Genomic DNA, 21121 nt, shown 5'->3' on the forward strand with positions numbered 1-21121 from the left:
AATTGTAGAAAGTACACAATTAAAACTGAGTGTAAAAGGCTAAATAACCTCAAACTGCTTCAAATATTGTCTCTCCTCTTGGAAATATTTTTGTAAATAATATTTCTAAACAAAATGAAGATGGTTACCTACGTTTTTCTATAAGGACAAAAATAAGATCTGAATATTATATGCACATGAAAAGCACTAATGACTTCTCGTGTCTCCTCTGCACAGATTTAACAAACAACAATTGAGGCATCCTCAATTAAAAAAGATCTCTGAGCATCAAAAACCATAGCATTTTAAAAAAGTAATCATCCTTTAATAATAACTATCTTTTTTGTGTGCATAAGAATTTAGTAAAACTAGTTTTAACAATAACTTTTCTAAAGGAGGTCAGCACTATTGAGGACATTTAAGAGATGCATATTCACTTTCTTGTGGGAGGAATGAACAAGATTCCAGCTCACCAAGACTCTAGGAATCTCCCTACTCCACTGTATATGCCACAGCTTCAGTTAGCTTAAAGCATTTGTGGCTTTATGGGAAAATGAGGGAAACAGGAACACTTTTTGCTTTAGTCACTAGAATGGTGGAAACACAGGAAAAGACGGATGCAAAGCACTCTTCTACTTCTGTTAGTTTACTGCTGGTTCTGACTCCTCCTTTCTCTCTCCAGCCAAGTACTTTGCCATGTGAGCAAAACATGGTAGAAACAGATTGTTCTCAGTTCATGCATTTTTAAGTGTGTGATATTTGTTACTAACATTTAGCTTGGAGATGACAAAAGGATACTGTTTTGATAATACATAAACTATCTAGACTAAAGATGACTTGTTGAGCAGTCAGAAGGTACAAATGGTTTGCATGCAATTTTCTGCAACAGAAGTCATAAATTACTTAGTAGGAAGAGCTAAACAAAGGAAACCCAACAACACATCCCCTAAATACAACCAGGCAGCTATTAATATTATGAAGTTATTTTAGAAGAGGGAATAATGAAGTTCAGAAATCGCCACAGTATTTGTTGCAATTTTAGCAGGAAAAATCACGGGCTTCAACATATTCTCTTTGCTTAACTACCTTGCTCCTAAATACTTCAAAACTCTTCAGGATTTTTACTTCTCAAAACCAATGTATGATTTCAGCTGCTTTTTCTTAATTTTTCCATATTTTTGAGTAGCAATAGCAAAGATGGAAACACTGCTACAGACAAGTTGTCAGATACCGTTTAATCTGTTGAAGTATGTGCAAGAAGTGATTCTAGATTTGCTTACACAAAGACAGACTTTTATATTGTGGTATCAGTAAATCTGATACGTACTTCCAATCTGGTTCAATTATAGAAATCATTATGGCTGCAGCACCCGTTTCCTCTTTTTGTCCAAGAGCTCTGCAAGACTCAGCATGTCAGTCAGAGAAGAGATGGTAAATATTAGGGATATCAAAAGGAGCCCAACACAGAGGGCAACAAAAGGAAAGGGGAAGAAAACCTCAGATTGTGGATTCCACTTTGGGAGCCATAATACATACATTGTTGAAGCAAAAAGTAAAACGGAATTTCACATGAACATCTCAGTGAATACACAGGAAAATCAAAACACACTTATTTATAGAAATAAATATAATTAATGTGACCTAATAAATGAGATGTCAACGAATGTGCCTGTTGAAAAAAAGACTTTCTTCTTTCCTTCAGTCTATTTCAAACTATCTGCAAAAGTAACAGCTTCCAAGAGCTTCAAATTTTGATTCAAAACTGTCTTCACTGTTTAGGAAAATCTATATTCAGGAGTTATATCCAAGAAACATTTGCTGAAACAATTTATGACTTACACGAGCAATTCTTACTTGGCCCACTCCATGCTATGCTTCTGGTGGTTGGTAGTACCATAAGACCATTTCACTGTAACTGGGAGTAGATTGTAGAGAGAAACCCATAAACGTGTATTTGGGTCCAAATATCTCTTTAAAAAGTTCATAGTGCATTTCTGTACTGACCTGATATTGCTAAAAGAGTTTGTAAGTAGAAGATAACATTTGGATTCCATTCCATCCTTCTGGAGCCTCCGGCATTTTCCTATTATAATTTTTGCAGATCCTTATTCCCCCAAAGAATCCCTCTGACACTGACAATTCAGTCCCTCATGTGGAACAGTTTTCTTATTATAAACAATCAGCTATTCTAGATAACTACTTCCTTGTTGCTTGCTTTGCTCATCTAATGTTGACTATATAATTCTTCTTTTGAAGATGGTGTACTTTCATCATATCTGAGTATGCTGGAATTAACTGGAGTCTCTGCCTGTTAATTTACATTGCTGTCTCTTCATCTATATGTTCTGGAAATAAGGGATCAGCATTTAAGTAACATGAGCACAACATGCTACATCAGTTTTCTGAAATTATTTTCTTGAATTTAGTGATAGTTTTCCTTACCACTGCGTTGTACTGAAGAGCTTGAGAAAGCAAGCCCATTTTAGATGAGTAAATCAGGTTCAAAGAGAATAGTATGATAACAACCAGTGTATACAACAAACAGCTTTATTAAGTGTCAAAGACAGGATTAAAAAACATAAGCATTTTCAGGTTCTATTTATACTACACTAAAAACCTAGTACAGTGTATTGCTGCTCTGCAGTACATGAAGCACAGCTCCTACTTGGTGATTGCTAATGCCCTTAATTTTAAAACTTCACACAGGAACAAGAGCTGCCAGACAGTAACTGGATGTATGGTATCACTGCCAGTGCAGAGTTACATTTTTAGAACCATGCCTAAGCAAACAATGAAGTTCATAAACCCCAAGGTTGTGTTTATTTTGAAAAGGGTGTGTCAAAATGATACTAAGAAAAGTCTGTCAGGAATTTTTAGCAAAAATGGCTAATATGACTTTAGATCTGGATGGCTAACCTCAACACAGACTTCATGTTCAAAGTAACTTCAAGCATAATCTGAACACATATTAGATTAATTTATCAATAATCCTGCACAGTGCCTTGCACATCTAGAAGTCACCTTTTTTTTTTTTTTTTTCTCAAAGTGTTTAGACACAGAAGAAAGAATAAGCTGTTGCTGCCTCACTGAGGATAAAAAAGGATGTTGCTACATCTGATTTCACCGACAACTGGCACCTGAACATGACTGCTTCACTACCAGATTTACTACAAGATTGTACAAAAGAGCTAGATCCTCATACTTCAGAAAAAAAGTCACTCACCTGGAGCAAAAAGACCTTCAAGATTTTGAGTGAAGAGAGCGTATGACAATACAGCACCTCCTTCAAAGGCACTGATACTAGTCACTGTCAGACATGCACTCACAGTGACAACTAGTACAACATGGTATGACAAATCCCATTAAAAAGGCAATTGTTTTTAACATAACTTGTAAAATAAAGAGATATGAATTATGGTTGAGAAGTTTTGAATTAAGGAAGTCATAGTTCATCATAAACCCTATCAAGTTTTAAAAAATTGCACTACTATTCATAAATTATGTAGTACTATTATATTTTCTGTAACTACAAAGATGAAGACCAGTTAGGTATTGGATTTGTATCCACTACGTTTTACAGATTAAATAATTATAGCTTTAATGCCATTTCAATACTAGACACCGAATATAAAATTTGACCTGAGGACTAATTTTTTAAAGTATCTGGGAGATAATTCTGAGACCTACGCCCACAAATCTGACAGTTCAGCAAGAGTCAGCCAGAACTGTGCAATTAAAACAGTGACAGAGTTTAAGCATACTTAGAAGACCAAAAAGCATCAGGAAACTACCCTCAGTCATTTCTGACCACTTTATATTATCACTGAATTATACACCACCTTTTCCTTAAATATTCAAGAATCAAAGTAACGGTTTAGGGCTCGTTTACAAAAATAAATTTTATACTTCAACTTAAAACGTTATCTTCAACCAACTATTTTAGGTCAGCTTAAAAAAAATCTTGGTTAACTCAGGCTAGCTATTTGTCAACTCAACTAAATTTCATCTCCCAAGGTATTCCAAGCCAGCATAACAAACTAGTGATTTTTATGTTATTAAATATTTGTTTCCATTGCAACTGAGTTCCTACATTTTTATAAATGAAGTTTTAATTCATTATGGAAAGCTACTCTAGTTCTCTCGTCACTGTCTGAAAAAAACAAACAAACAAACAAAAAACAACAAAGGTTCACCTTCATAAATGCTGTAATTTACAGCAATTTATTAATTTACACTATTGACTATAAAAAATGAACATTCTGTGACAAATTTACACTAAGCATTAGTATTGGCTTATGACACAAACAGAATCAGTTACCTTTGAGAAGTCCAGAATTATCAATAGGACCAGGGTACACGTTCTGATCTCCCATCTGGTATTTGTCCCAGCTGTCAAAACCAACATATTTTTTCCACTGTTTGAACCAGCGACTATCCACTAGATACCTGAAATGGAAGAAGACAGGTAAGCTCATTACTGGCAAAATCTAAAGAAAAGTAACAGTATTTTAACATAATTAAGAAGTTACACATAATAACATAATTTTAGAGGGAGAATTTGAGTGGCATCTCAAGTGGATGTTTCTACCACAGCTGCTAGACTATTACACCTTTCATGTATAGTCACTTCAGGTATTAAAAAAGGAAGTTAAAATTCAAAGGTGAGTGTGATCTGTATGCTACTACTCCCCATGTTACCAAATCACTCTTATTAATGCACCTGTATATGTCAGCCTCTGAAAATGAAGAATGTTTTTGTGCCTGGACTGCTAAACATTATCAGCATCTCCTACCAAAAAAGACTTGTAAATTGTGAGGAATTTAAGATCCCACTAATCAGTGGGCAAGCACAATTTTGCAAGACCACCGATACAGCATACTAGATGTTGAAAAATAGCAAGTTTCAGAAACATTTTCCTTTTTAGCATAAAACATCATCAGTTTTAATTCCCGTTCTCAATTTGTGAATTCAAGAGATTCAAGTTATTATACCTTTAAAATTAGACAGTCCTTTAACAAATGAGAGATGACTTTCAGTAAAATATTTTTTCTGCTGTAGTTTTATTTATACCATTCATATGCAAGCCCCAAAACTTTGGAATTCTGATGTCCTGTCAAGAACCTGAGCGTCTAGGTGTCTTCTTTTGAGTTAGCATCAACACATACAGTAAACGTGCTGCTTTTGAGGCTGTACTAGATGTTCCTGCTACACACAACTAACAACTTCACACTTCCATATAAAGGAAGCTCTCTAAACCCAGCTTCACAGCATTTCTACCCAGGTTAAACTATTGCTAGCTTGGCTTTTACTGAGTCCACTGATATCTAACATGTTATATTTCTTTTTAGTATAGAATTTCATTAAGATACCAAATTTCTTTGGTGATCCCATTTGTTTTTCCCTAAAGACTCCACTTTCATTCTTTCTTTTTCCTAAAAGCATCTATCTCATCTCTTCTGTGTACTAACCCTTTTGCTACTGACCTATTACATGCCAGAATACAATTATCAGGATGAACGACTGCATCAAACTAGAGAGCATAGGTAATCTTCATTCTTTTCTCCAGCATTTGACTACTGAGCTCCTATTTGCAGCACACCAATAACATCCTACTGAACCTTTAAGACATCTCAAAATGCTTCCTGGTGATTCAAATTCCAGTCTGCTAACGCACACAGCTTTAGTAGGCATTCACCCCGTCAGAGTTACTCACAAGTACCATGGAACAAGAACCCAGAACAAAACCCGTAACACTCCCAGTTCTTGTAACTGAAGAAGTTGTTTACAAACAAAAACATTGCTTGGCTACGCACTTTTCTGAACAGGTTTTAAAAAAAAACACAACACATTAACAGAACCTTAAACCTGCACTGACAATTAGCAAACCAAAGATACCTAAGTCTTGACTTATTTCTTCTTTTCAGGTCCAGTTTTATTCCCTTACACACACGGATCAAGCCTGGAGACAGCCTCTGGAAGGACTGATAGCAAATTTCTGCTAAAGGACTGATCTCTCCTGAGTAGTACTTTGAAGCAGAAGGCTTAGTAGTCAACTCATCAGATTCTCTTCTCAATAAGCCCCAACTTTTCCGTTTCTATAGAATGTACTTCTTAAGCATATGGATCTATAGATTAAAGCCCTTTACAAAGTACGAGGTAAGAGGCATTAGATACCCATATATGAGATCACCACAGGCTTTTGGATGCTTACTTGCCCTATATTTCTTCACAAACATCAAACACCAAGGTCTGAAAGGCAACTTTACAACATCTGTGACAACATCCTAATTTACACGGTAAATAGTCTTGATTCAAAATATGATTACATCAACACTAATAACAAGTCTGTGAACAAGCTACTCCTAGCATTAGGAATAATTACGAACCACAGCCTTAGTTTGTAACTACCACATGCACAACAACATAAATAGCAGGGGCCGAGATGTGGCTCAATTGGCACAGATGCTGGTTAAGGACCAGCTCTCTGCCTTGCCACACCACTGCCAGCCCCACTCTGCTGCACGTACCTCAGCCATCTTGCAGTGTAACACATGGTCTTGGGTCTACTCTACTACCATGACCTGCTACTACTGGTCAAAAGTTATCCCTACTACTAGTTGCTGTCTCTTCTGAGGTTGTTCAGTACATAACTTTGCCCTTGTACTTGTCACAAATGTTTTCCTTCTGTAATCTTAAACACTTAGCAGTCAGACAATGGTCTCAAATTGCTTTTGGAACCGGAACTTAACAAACAAACAAAAACAAACAAAAAAGTTTGGTTTTAAACAATATTACAGAAATGTATACGAAAAGTATTTTGCTGCAAAAACATAATTTTCCACCCTCCCAAACCTGGGAAGTGGCAGTGACTTAACAGGCTGTTTGGGGCACACTACATCACATCAGGCTTATCACGAACCCGCATGGTTGAAGCCCTATTCCAGAATGGTGAGATACTTAACATGATTTTGCAATACTAAACCCTTCCAAATTAGCCTGCCCCAGCAGGCTGGTCATCTTTGTGGCCCTCCTCTGGATTAATTCTAATACATCTATGGCCTTCCTGTGCTGGGGGCCCCAGAGCTGAACACAACTGCCCAGGCAGGGTCTTACGATAACAGAGTAGAGGAGGAGAATCACCTCCCTCGTCCTGCTGGCCACACTTTTGATACAGTGGGGCTGCATCTTCTGATAATCAGAGGGCTGGAGAAACCTCTCCTGTGAAGAGGGGCTGAAGGAGTCGGGGTTGTTCAGCCTGAAGAAGAGAAGACTCCAAGACGACCTCACAGCAGCCTTCCTGTACCTACGGGGGGCTACAGGAAAGCTGGGGAGGGACTCTTTGTCGGGGGGTGTAGTGATAGGGCAAGGGTTTTAAACTAGAAGAGGGCAGGTTTAGATTAGATATTAGGAAGAAATTATTTTCTCCAAGGGTGGTGAGGCACTGGAACAGGTTTCCCAGAGAAGCTGTGGATGCCCCATCCCTGGAGGTGTTCAAGGCCAGGATGGATGGGGTTTTGGGCAACCTGGTCTGGTGGGAGGTGTCCCTGCCATGGCAGGGGGGTGGAATTAGATGTTTTTTTTAAAAGGTCCCTTCCAACCCAAACCATTCTGTGATTCTCTGCACACAGAAAAACTCATTTTGCAACACAAGTACCCACATAAAGCCTTACTTTCTTATGTTAAAGCCTTTGCTGAACTCACCTTTTCAGGTTCCAATAGTACCATACCAGATTTAATGATCACTGCAGCAATACATATGTACCAAACCTCAAACTTGTGAAATTAAAAGCGAATCAGCTTCTACTATCAAAAACGACAAGCCTGTGAGAACAGGCATATACCATGGAGTGAAGCACTATACAGAAGTGAAGCAGCATCACAACAGCTCCCCTGTATGCTTTACAATATTTGGTATGTTTGTTACTAGAAGCTATCAATTATATTTTTACTACCCTAAAGTCCTCCTAAGCAATACTGGAGGAAAAAAAAAAAGCAAAATAGGTTTAAATTTTACAAAGATACTAAGTACCTCTGTTTCTTAAAATCAATAGATGCAGATATCTTAAGATTTGATTTGGTTCAATGAACACAAGAATGTTTGTGGAGGTACAGACCCAAAAGAGAAAGCATTAGGCTTTTAAAGTTTCTCCTCTAAACAAATTCATGAGCAAAGTATTTTTCTATTACCCACAAATGAGTGGGGAAAAGAGAAGAGTGGACAGAACCTACATTAGGCAATTTAACTTCCTTAATTTAAAAGATCACATGAATAAGAATTGGAAAATTCAGTGAGAACCAAATAGAGTTCACTTGAAAATTACAAAAAGAAAATCAAATCTCTTACAAACAAATTTTCGCTAAACAATAACTAACCACTGCAATCAAATGAGCATTACCTTCTGTTTTCTGGAACAGAAAAACACACACTAGACCCTACCATGGAAGCTTGAATTGGTACGATAAAGTTAAATGGAGTGACTTCATTATACAGAGTTCATATGTAATTGAATATAGTCTGATATTAGAGATAATTGTCCTGGCAGACCCAGGGCAAGGGAAAAAGGCTGATAATTGAATCATTGGTATTTGTGTCTTTGTCTTTTTAAAGTACAAGTAGCAGCAGTTCTTCCCACATTTGCAAAAATCCAGTCCTTTCACTCTGCCTGTACAAATCCCAATTCCTTTTACAACTGACTCTTAATACTTGAGTCATTTTTCTTTAATAAATGGAAAAAGGGATACTGAACATGATTACTGTGATATGCCATCATCCTTTGCTTTGTACACAAAGTTTCAGTCTTGCAAGCATTCTAAAAGCCAACAGCACTCTCACCTTTCTCCTGCTCTGATGTGGCCTCCCAGCACTGTTCCCTAACAGCCACAGAGGTGTGTTCATGAACACAGCCACCCTCGGGCATCCGTTCTCCCAACAAACCCGCCAGCCTTGTCCCCCATTCCACCCTATGGCCTCTACTTAATTCATCTAGATTTGAATGAAACTATGAATCTTAAAAAAGCAAAGCTATAATTTTACTCAGAAGGGAAATTATCACACAGGCATTCATTAAAACAATGGACATGTTGCCTAACAAATTACTGCTCCTGTAGAACCACACTGCTTTCCAAATGCTTTGCATTAAATGTCTGATCATACAAATAACAGAAAATTTTTATTTTTGGACATAACAGTGCAAGAAACCTTGGGACCCATTGTTCTAGATTTCAAATGTTCATCATTACCACTTCAACACTTCATCAACTTTTATTCTTCCACATTCAATTAATTAATTTTGCTACTGATCAAATTCTCCTCTGCAAGTTCTCCTTACACTGAAGACTTCCAATGTTTCTGCTTCCTAACACAAAAATGCAAAAACCTAGAACAGCTCTTTTCTAATCTCAGAACCTGCATTTACATGCTCAAATAATAGATTCATATATCTAGCACGAAAAGATCAAAAGCCATCTATAAATCATCAATGTATATATGACTGATAAGAACTATAAGACACAGTCAAGTTCTTTGCCTGGAAAGAAAACCTCTTAAGAACAACCAAATCTTAAAATAAATAAATAAATAAATAAATAATTTTTTTTTAAAATCTAAGTTTATCTAAACAAAATCTGTCCAGTAGTACAATGTAGAAAAGCAAAATGAAAAATGGACAAGTGCCAAAAGTTTGAAAGCTACTTAAATTATTTTGTCTTTATCTCTTTCCTTTTTTCTTGCTTTAATGCACAATGAGTAGTACTTGGTTTAGCTGGTGTATTTTGGACGTGAGGACAAAGACACGATGACTAATTGAATAAAGAAGTTAAACTGGTGCAAAGCACTATTCTTAAAATTGAATTCTGCAGCTATTAAAAATAAGTTAATATCTATTAAGCATCAGTAAAACTGATTACTTGCAGACAAATAATTGGTTCCATCCTTTTTTTTTTTGCAGGATGCATTCTGAAGACTAATGAAAAGATCATGTAGAAAGAAGGGAAGATCATGTAATTTGCGTGCACTCAAGGGCAAAGCTTTATACTTCAGTTAATACAGCGTGTAATATGCAGCTGTATATATCTATACTTGAATAGTAATTTTTAAATAGCAAAATCAAAACAAAAAGATGTAACAAAATGATCTTCCTGGTTAAGGGAGAAACAGTGCAATGCCACAGTTAGGACTGCTTACAGACCACATCAAAACCTAATAATCAAACTTGGATTGAAACTATTATAGATTTGATAAGGCTTCATACAACCACAGAATGGTTTGGGTTGGAAGGGACCTTAAGGATCATCAACTTCCAACCCCCTGCCATGGGCAGGGACAACTTCCTCTAGACCAGGTTGCCCAAAGCCCCATCCAGCCTGGCCGTCAGCACTTCCAGGGATGGGGCAACCACAACCTCTCTGGGCAACCTGATCCAGTAAAGATTTTTTTTCTAATACCTAAACGAAACCTACCCTCTTTTAGTTTGTAGCTATTCCCCCTTGTCCTATCACTGCACTGCCTGACAAAGAGTCCCTCCCCAGCTTTCCTGCAGGCCCAACTGTCCTTTAGGTACAGAAAGGCTGCTCTGAAGTCTCCCCAGACTTCTTTCCTGCAGCTTGAACACCTCCAACTCTCTCAGCCTGTCTTCATGGGAGAGCTGTTCCAGCCCTCTGATCTTTGAGGTCTTACCAGAGCCTACCCATGACAAGAAATTATAACTTAGAAAGCACTGCTTTATTCATTATCCTGATATTCAGCTCTTAACACCCTTTGTGAACAGAGATGAGCAGGATATTTATATAAGAAGTCTGGTAATGAATTTAATTTCTATTTAGAGATAATACCCTTTCATCAACTCAGGATCCACCAACATTGTTTATGCTTCTTAATTTAAACAAGTAGGGAGTTTATTCTCAGACAGATATTTTTAAGAGTGAACTCAGTAGACCAGCTTTACACAACTGTGAGATAACATACGCATTACAACAAACAGAAGGTTTTAGTGAATTATGTAGTCAAGAAAGGGAAATTACAGATATAGGGACAGATTTTTAAAAATGTTAACAAACACTGTAGCTGCAAGTTCTCACAGTGAAGTACTGGCTATATGTATGTACATATGTTTTGTATGTATTAGGCATGTTAGCATTGCCACTGAAGTGAAAGTAGGCAATCTGATATGGGTAGGAGAAGTTGTTTTGCTTTACTAGGGAACACAGTCCCAGTATCTTAATCTTGTACCTGCACAAGAACTTGTTCTCAAGCAACAGATGAAGCAAGGAATTTTTTCAATTTTTCCATTTCTTTTTCATTTTTTTTCCAAATTTTCCGTTAGGAAAAATGGAAAATTGTGTTCAAATACCATACAATTCCCTCATCTTTATACAAGAAGGATTTAGCATATTCAAGATTATGCTACAGAAGAAATGCAATTGTAACACGCGCAGCTTAGGGGATGAATCTCCTAAAGCACTTAAAGCACACTAAAATCCAGACTTCTTAGCACTACAGGAAAAAGGGAAAAATCAGAAATTTTAAGACTACAGGTTTTGATCTTACAAACATACTCAATGCAGCATTCTCAGCAAGATCAACAAGACTACTCACCTACACAAAAAGCAGGCAAACCTTACAACCTACTTTATCTTTTTGTTACTGTTACAATACCCATGATATAATCGACCATCTGAAAACAAAGTATTTACCTATGCCAGACCTTCAGTATTTTCAGGGAAAAAGACGTACCTCAAGTAAAAACAACTACGTCCACTCAAACTGCCTTTCTTAAGTGAGTTTCAGCACATTTTAGGGGAAACATCAAAAACTTTCAGCATGCACCCGAGACTAGATATGCTTCACTGAATATGTACTGTCCCAGATACAAAAATAGCATACCGTGCATTAGTAAAACAGAGATAGAAAATGCCTGTACATCAGGCTTGTTACGATGTTTCACTTGTCTGTTTGTTACTATTACCTAACCCAAGGAAGGGTTCCAAACCAGCCTAATGCTGCAGCAGCTTTCCCACCTCTGGAGCTGATGGAAAATGCTACCCCAAGACATCTCGGCAAAGTTCAAAACTATGGATTGCTTGTTTTTTAAAATAGTTATTTAAGTTATGTTTGTTACTTGTCCCTGCTAGAATCAAGACTTCACTCAAGCAGGAAACACAACATTTCGCTCCCAGACAGCGGCAGCCAAGCTAATGGACAGGCTAACGAACCCAGCTTGGGGCCTAAAAGGCACCCGGAGGACTTGTAGCCAAGACTGAAGGAGAAACTTGTCTCGGATTCCTAGATATGCTGTTGCACCATAACCTCCAGCAACACTCCCCTCTCAGCAGCTGATGACAAAAGGCCTTATCCGAACCCTTTGTCCTCACATTGCATTCGCTCGTCTTCGAGTCTTACTTCAGGCCAGTGTGAGCTTACTGATCATGCAAAGGGGTTGAAAAATATTATGAAGATGTCCCTTCATATCTGCTGACATTACAAAATTGACTACTTCCTCAAAAAGCAATGATAACTGTTGGTCATACCTAGCTCATCCCATACAGAAGCAATTTTCTAATATTAACTTCCCCATTTGGAATAATTTTTCTCTAAGTAACTCTTATTCGAATGATTTCTTGACAAGTATTGACAATTACAAAGCACAATATTTATTCCTCTTCCTCTTTTCCTATGCTTGGGTTGTTTTCAAGATACACATTACTTACGACCTTAAAATATTTTAAATAATATATACCTCAAAGCTGTATTAAGGCATGTCATCTTTTACTTCACTCTTATTGTTAGAAGCAAACAAGGTTTGTTTAGAAATTATGTAAACCAGCATTAATAAGTGAAAGATGACTACTTCAAACTTGCTTCAGCTGAAGACACTAAACAGACTAAATCTATATTTAGGATGAGTTTAGATCAGTTATTCTGACCTCATCTAGCTCCTACAGACAACACCACTCAGCAAACGGTTCACTGCAGGTGTTGTTATTCTTTGGGTCCCATTAAAGCGAGACAAAATGGTGAATATTTCCAGCATCTACAAAGGTCTGCTGATCTCCCTGCTGCAGGGCCATCAGTCTGGTTCCTGCTTGCGTTCACTTATTCATTACTGGACTTGCAGTTTCTTCAACATAACCTATGAATTATATGGTACATAATACTTCCAGTATGTTTTCCCAATATATGGATACCAGTAACAAATATTTTGGTCCTCTTAGCCCTATGTTCAAATATGAAAACATAATTATCAGTTGGTAGCCATGCATTATATTCAAATGTGTTCATATTCGGTCAGTCAATTAAAATTACCAACAAGGCTGCATCCTTATGAATGATCAAGTGTAGAGAATTTGGGCAGGCAAAATTGGGATGACTTTATAACAGCCTTCAAACACTAACAAGAACAAAAGAATGAAGCTATTACAATCAACCAATAATAAAAATTAATAATAAATTTCCTAAAGCTTTAAAATTTTGCTGCTGCGTGACCATGTATGGACATTGTTCACTTAACAGTGAACAATTAATACAACTAGCAGGAAAGCTGCTAATTGATTTCTAAAATTCTTTCATGGTCCTATGGCTTTTTGTGTAATTTAACTTCACCTGTGGTTTACCACACATTTTGATGCAATAAACCTTAACATCAACATCGTAGAAGTATGACTGGATTCATTCTTTCCCTTAACACATGGGTTGATAGGACAATGCTTTTGAAAAAAAATGGTGCATATCAAGATCATAATCATACTGTTCAAACACTCTGAATACATTACTCAGCTATATACCGACACAATTAACAACAGGTAACATAACCTAAATTTATTTATACTACCCAGTAGGTCAGTCTTTCACTTTAAAGTTAACTGCTTTGATTTTGAATGTGCTACTGAGATACTTTGGAGAGACACACTCATTTCCCCACTGTGTACTTCTAGAACATCAAATCTTCTGAACACAAGCAATCATAATTTTAACAGCAAAACTGTGCAAATTGTCCAGAGAGATAGCTAAGGATTTTTTTTTTTTTTTTTTTTTTTTTACCCTTGTCACTGTGCATGAGTACAGATGAAGCAACAGTGAGGACAAAGTGGAACGGTGTTGCTGAAAGCAAATTAGGACTCCTGTTTAAAGGCACAACATCTAATTTTTGTTCTTTCTTCCAACTATGAAAATAAGAAAGATAATAAGGACTTTGTACCTGTATTTCTACTTTGATTAGCCTAGACAAAATTGCTTGACAAGGTATACCCATGATTAACGAATGCCTTCAAAATTCAAATTTCTTTCAGAATTAACAAGTGCTTGAAAGTTCAAGAAGGCAATTACTCTACTTTATTACATAAAAATTAAGCCATCAATTTATTCAAAAAGTAGGTAAATCCACAGGAAAAAATGGGTCAAAGAAAAAAAAAAATCACTTAAATCAGTTTTAAGAATTTGTAGTCCATATTTCACATCCCTCCTCTGAAATTAAACGTTTGTTGAATGAAATGCACCCACATATTTCCAAATCAACTTTCAGTCAAATACCCGCTAAAGCCCCCCATGCTCAGTTCTCATAATGTGCTGCAGTAGCCTAAGCAGCACTTCACACATAACACACCAAGAGCTTACCAAAACCCTGAGTAAGTCAAAACAAATGAGTGTATTTGTGTGTTAAAGTTACTTGTGAACACTGCATTAACAAGCACGTATTTTGAATACGTGCACAAATTCTCCACTTAAGTAAAGGTTTCTCAAAAAAAAACAACCCACCCAAAACCAACCAAACAAACAACTTAACTCTTAAATCGATGTTTGACTTCTTGTTTTCAGGTAAAAGCCTAACAGAAACATGCCTTTCTCACCCTGCCCAATTAATCACCAGAAGAGATTTGCACCTACTTATTTCCATTGCAAGCATTCTCCCAGAAGAATTTTAAACAGAACACTTTGTACATCTCCATAAACTGGTGGTGAAATAGTGCACCATTCCACAGCCAGTGAAATAAATTAAACACGGAACTTCAGCTATAAGATCTCAAAGCCAAAAAATCAGCAATTTTTGAAATGACCATTTGAAAGAAAAAGATCCCAAATGTCAAATCTATCTTTGGAAAAGTAACAGTAACAAGTTCCCTATTTCTCTTCATACTGGTTTCTCATTGTAACAGTTCAGGATGTTTTTCCAAATGTGCAGGTCCATTACATGTCACCATGCTGTCACTGAAATCACATAAAATCTTCCATTACTGTTCAATCTAGAGTTTGTTAATGCACAGCACAATGATGGATGATCAAACATGGAAAACACTAGGAAGACCACGGTATAAAACGCTATTAAAGCTAAGCACTTCAGCAGCAAGGTTATCATCAATGATGGGCACTGCAAGGTTTTCAGGTAGGGCTGTATGTTCCTGCTTAAGACTCAAGTTTTCTTTATAATCAGCATTAAAATGCTTTTTTTGAGCGGAAACACTTTAAAGTTGTGTTCCCCCCTTCTGGAGGGGAAATCCTTTAAATATGAACTTCCCAAATCATTCATTGGAAAGCATTTTACCCCACTTAAAATTTTACCTATTCTCTTCTCAGTGACTAGGACTTTTACAATGAGAAACAGCCAATAAAATTCCTACTGTGCAAAAAATGAGAATATGTTATTCACCTGCCAAGAAATATACTCTGTCAATAACAGTAGTACCCCTCTGGAATCACCAGAAGTGATTCCAGAAGTTCACCAGAAGTGAACTTGAGAAGTGATGTGTATCAGAGACACAACTGGAAAAACACAAAATATTACACTTCTGTAGTTTTTGTAATTTGCAAGTCTTAAAAATCAAGAACAGGTTGAGCATTTGTCTCAGCATTAGGTAAGCTGAAGAATGGCACCAAAATTCATCGGCTATCACAGCTAGAAATCTTTATGTGCTAGCTTAAAAATCCTTATCCTGGAAGACGTCTTCTTCTTAAGAACCTTTATCCTAGAAGACATCTTCTTCTTAAGAACCCTTAGCCTAGAAGACATCTTCTTCTTAAGAACCCTTAGCCTAGATGTCTTCTTAGGAAGTACATCAGCACAGCACTCAACAATCTATTGAAATAGACAAAAGCTATTAAGCTCTTTTCCGTTAGGCAAGGATTTCTCCTCCTCTATTAAAATTTGAGAATGCTGACCTCATTCCAAATGAGCACCTTCTGTGACATGCAGGCACCAGAACTGGGTATCAGAATGGTATCAGGCATATATTACTGTACATCTCTACACTGCTACTCAGTATTCCCTATTTAAGCATCTCAAGATTGCATTTTTTCCCCTAGACACCAAATAAACTCATGGTAGTTATCTGCCCACTGTAACAGCCTATTTTTTTTTTTCCATTTTACTGCTTTTAGAAATATAAATGTCATTTATATTCTTTTCTGTTAGATGAAAAAAGCACATTGGGGAAATTCTGTGAGAAAGAGAGAGAAAAGTTGGTGAAACTCCCTAAGTCTATGCTGTTGGTCGCTATTAGTCACTGCTACCCATTACAAAGTGAACCATTTACTGGCAGGTGGTACCTGAAGGTGAGATATGTGGTCTCAAGTCTAGACCACAGAGGGTCAATGCACATAAGAGGTAGCAAAGTAAAGAGTATGAAAGCAACTGTAATGTCTTATTTAAGCAACTGAGGCAACATTGCTGACTAAGAGAGCTTCAGCAGAACAGGAACTACAGGGAAAGCAGGGCTGAAAGTGGCCTTAAAGGTAAAGGCAACAAGTTGCACCTCAATATGAGGGAGAAAATCAAAGATAATCACACAGAAGGAAGTCACACACAAGAACTGACAGAGCCTTCAGCAACCCTTTGAGAAAACTGTTCCAAGATCAATACCTTTCAGTGTTGAAAACTGTATCTCAGTGACACTGTAAAAGCAGAAAAACTTGGCAAGGCTCGTAAGAGTAGCACTGCAGCTCCAAAGGCATTAAATGACAACATTAAGACCACTTGGTCACGTAAAATATTCAGTGATTAAAAACTGATGAACGCCAACAGCTCTTAACTTTCTGAGGGTGGATACAGGAAGACACTGAGTTCACATTTGTCTGCAGTTGTAACAACCTTTTTTTTTTTTTTTTTCTCTTTCCGAACAAGAGGTTAAAATCTCCACAAACACTAAAAATTCTTCTCACTTCTCATCAGCAGAATTACAATCATACGCGATCCTAACACTGCGAGATACAAGATGAAACTGAGCATTCTCTTCTGAAACAGAATGATAGGTCTTTGAACCGCAGAACCTGAAGGACCTTTGGAAAACATTGAAATATCTATAATGCAAGTTCTGAGGAAAGACAGTGTGGTTTTAATGCTGAATTCACGAACAAAAGTAGTTAGTAGTTTAGAAACAACTAATAAAATAAGGAGGTTCTTGCTTGGAAAAGCTTAAATATGATGTTTAATTAATTTATCTATTTAGAAAAACAAGGAAAATGGAAAGATGAAAGAATCCTCAATCTCACCTAGTTTAATCATTTAATTTATTAACTGCCGATAAAAGAACGCAAAAAAGACCACTGGACAGACTAGCCCAGATTCCTGTCCCTGAAGACAGAACAGTCAGAAGATACCAATCTTGTCCATCCACTGAAGCAATATATTTTTATCCATACTATGCCCCAAGTATTTTTGAAAACATCCCATGAAGCAAATTTTACAGCTCATGGTCTGTTCAAATAGGGTGTTTGAACATAACTGTATTCTACCAAATACTTTTTACTATCTAACCTTAGGAACATTGCATTTAAATCAGTTTCTTTTCTTTCTCTCTACAGTAAATGTGAAGAACTAATGAAGAAGTTCATTGCCCTTTCTAGACAGTAAAAGGCTTGCCTCTCCTTGCTCTATTCTTCATTTCCTTTTTTCTTAAGGGGAACCCCCCAAAGCTTTATACTTTATACATAGCTACAGTTCTCCGAATTCTTGGGAGATTATCTGTGTAAGCTGGTAATTTTAAAAGCACTGTATTTAAGTATAGTGCTTGAAAGCTCAAACAGAACAAGCTGATACAGCATTGCTCACATTTTTCAGCAATATTTACTATTGAATGAATGAATGAAAATTGCAATTCTGAATCATGACTTACAGCACTTTAACTATTATGTTTCCTTACCGATGCCCCAGAAGAATAAAAAGCTACTACCAAAATATCTCTGAATAAAGCACTTGGACTAAACACACTCCTTAATATGTGAAGTTAAATACATAGCTCTAACTATTAATCCTATGAATGTACCTGTATATGCATTCATGTTCCTAGATGTAATAGTTCATAAGTCAAAATTAATGGGACTTTGCCATAGCTTATTCAGCTCTGCAACACTGGATTAATATTAGTGTCACAATCGCATTGAAATATACTTATTTTCTGAGAATGTCTAGAAGCTTATTTCACTTAACCGATTTTTCCATTTAAAAATATTTAGCGTAATAAAAAAAAAAATACAACTCTGCCCGTAAGTGCACCGTGTTAGTCATTACGCAAACCAGTCATGAAGTTAGTTTCACTTTGAATAATACTAACTGTTCAAGATTATTTTTTTTTTAGTACTCAGGAAATACTCAACAATATCATTAAAAAAAATCTCTTAGAAGATTACATGCCTAAGCACTCTTGTACTACTGCCGGTCATTTTCAACACTACCACTCCAATTGATTTCCTTTTTCTAGTTGCTTATACTTTTTCGGTTGAAGAGCAGCCTGCTCAGATGCCAAAAAGTGAACATATACTCAGCAGTATTTGAATAATGCATCAGAATGTATGCTTCTGACACATGCTGCAGTATCAACACTGTTAAATATAGTCTTTTATAGAACTGGAACAGTGAGTGATGACAGCTGAAACGAGGTGGGTTAGCTCTACTTTTGCGTATTTGTACTTAATTTTCAGTAAGTTAACACTTCAGCCTTTGTCTTTGGTGACAGCTTCACGAGGAAAGAGATGAAGAGGTTGCGTGGTGGAAAAAGTGTCAGTTCCCTTTTTTCCCGTTCCCTCAAAAAACCCTAACAACCCCCCCCAAAAAAAACACCCAGCGTGCAACCTAGCCTCGAAGAACTACAACTCGAGGCGCTGGGTTACCAGGCGCAGGCTGGCAGGCCGTGTTTATTTAACCCAGATCTTTTCGGCCGCGGGTCCTTGCGCTGACAACCCGTGTGGCCCCCAGAAGCAGCGCGGATTCCGTGCTGCTGCGGAAAACACCACCAGGCCGGGCCTGCCCGCACCTTCGGGGACTGATCCTTTTTGGGGGGGGGGGCATCACGCGTTGGCCGTCAAAGTTTAAACGCCAGGCGTGCAATGACAGCCGCGGACGGGCTCCAGGACACCCCAGCGAGGCCAGAGCTGTAATTTCTGGTTAAAAAACCACCCGAGCCGCTTCCTCCCTTCGGGGTGAAGAACCGCAGGAGCGCTGCCGGGGGGCTGCCCTCCCCGGGCCTCGCAGCTCCCCCCGCGGCCTCCGGGCCCCGCAGAGCCCGGGGCCGCCCCCGGCCTCACCCCCCCCCCCCGCTGCCGGTGCCCCCCGGCCCCGGGCTGAGGGCGCAGAACGGCGCCGCCCCCCCCACTCCCTCCCCTGCCCTCCCCTCCCCTCCCCGCGGCCGCCCGTTGCCCCCCCCCCTCCGCCAACCGCCCTCAGGGGGAGGCCGAGGGGCAGGGGGGCGCTCCCCGCGCCGGCCGATCGCCACCGGGGGCGGAGGGAGCCGCCCGGCCAGCCCCGGGTGCCCGTCGCCTCCCTCTTTCCGTCCCTCACCAAGTGTCGCCCTTGCGGAGGGCGGTTTTGAGCAGCGCCGCCACGTCCGTGCGCTGGGTCTCCAGATCCGCCGCGCCTCCCTCCGCCATCTTCTCGCCCCGGCGGCAGCGACAGCGGCGGCGGCAGCGGCGGCGGCGGCGGCAGGGGCAGGAGCGGGCCGCGCTGCATGCTGGGACTGACGCCGCCGGGGAGCCGCCCTCGGCCCCCGCCCTGCCCGCGGGCCGCGGGGAGGGGGCGCGGGGAGGCGCCGCGCCGCGAGGCCGCCTGGCGGCGGGGAGGGCTCGGCGCTGAGGGGCCGCGTCCTGCCGGAGGGGCGGGCAGCAGCCGTGTCCCCGTGTCCCCGTGTCCCCATATCCCCACGTACCCATGTCCCCGTGTCCTCATGTCCCCTTGTCCCCATAACACTGCCAGAGCCCGGCTTGCCCCCTGCAGATGGTGGTCTGTGAGACCACGCTTCAGAATGGGGCGGAAAGGGGAATTCGCCTTTCTGGAATAAAGGGCTTTTTGCAATCCTTCAGTGTTTTCATTGAGGTGCATGCGCCTTGCTGGTGAATGTGTTGTCCGTAGGTTTGAGTGGTGTGGAGTCCCGGCGTTGGGATAGCCGCATAACCCCTGTTGCTGTGCGAATGCTGTTGGGAATGTGGGTGTGCTGGGTGGCTTGCTTTAACTTTCCCAGACCTTCACAAAACCACACGGTAGTTTGTAGTGTTTGCTTCAGTCCCTCGTATCTGGGCCTGATGTCTGTACAAACACTGCAGCCTGACATCTGGCACCTCACCAAAACACGAACGAGTCCCCATGTTACACTGCAGTAACAAGGAGCTTCTCTTCTCTCTTGTGTATAGACTTCACAAAATTGTACAGAAACCTTGAGCTGCGGCAGGGGAGAATGCTGCTTACAAACTCCTTAAAAGTTCCTTCCAGCAGATCCAGCAGCGTATCCATAATGCACGCAGATGTATACTGAGCCCCCTTCCTCCACCCAAGTCATTTTAGCATGCTGAAATGTATGACTAACGCTAGAAATGCATCATCGGCTGCCACTCGTATATTATAAGCTATTGGATATTATTACCTATTGGCTAATTAGCACGTATGAGCTAGTAGCATGTAGCTGTTATAAATAGTACTGGAGATTACTCTTTAGATATGCACACAGCAAAAAAAGAGAGTGGGAGTAAAGTTCCTTTGCAGCCACAGTAGTCCAAAACTAAGTAAATATTTTGCCAGGATTATCAGTAAAGATGATGATGTTGAAGTAAAGGCAAAGTCAGGGCCTGCATCTGGAAGAGAATATGGATATGGAAGTCATGCCTCCCAATAGGTTGGAAGGACTGGTGGTGACATTCACAGCATCTGTAAGAGCTGGAATATGAAATTC

The 21121-nt window shown here is 39.2% G+C and overlaps 1 protein-coding gene across 4 annotated transcripts in view; it reads right to left on the reverse strand.

Annotated features, from left to right (window-relative positions):
* USP15 (ubiquitin specific peptidase 15) overlaps positions 1 to 19894 on the reverse strand; it is a 71975-nt gene extending 52081 nt beyond the window's left edge. For 3 of the 4 annotated variants that reach the window (XM_082755242.1, XM_082755245.1, XM_082755246.1), the window contains exons 1-2: positions 19741 to 19894; positions 4298 to 4425 (exon numbers count right to left, since the gene is read on the reverse strand). In XM_082755242.1, the coding sequence (XP_082611368.1) occupies positions 4298 to 4425; positions 19741 to 19829 (217 nt within the window). In that variant the 5' untranslated portion in view covers positions 19830 to 19894. The remainder of the gene's footprint in view (positions 1 to 4297; positions 4426 to 19740) is intronic. The other variant, XM_082755244.1, reaches the window with a different exon arrangement.
* Between the last annotated feature and the right edge of the window lie 1227 nt (positions 19895 to 21121).

This window comes from Aythya marila (assembly GCF_965140915.1).
Source record: "Aythya marila genome assembly, chromosome: 1".
Lineage (NCBI taxonomy): Eukaryota > Metazoa > Chordata > Aves > Anseriformes > Anatidae > Aythya > Aythya marila.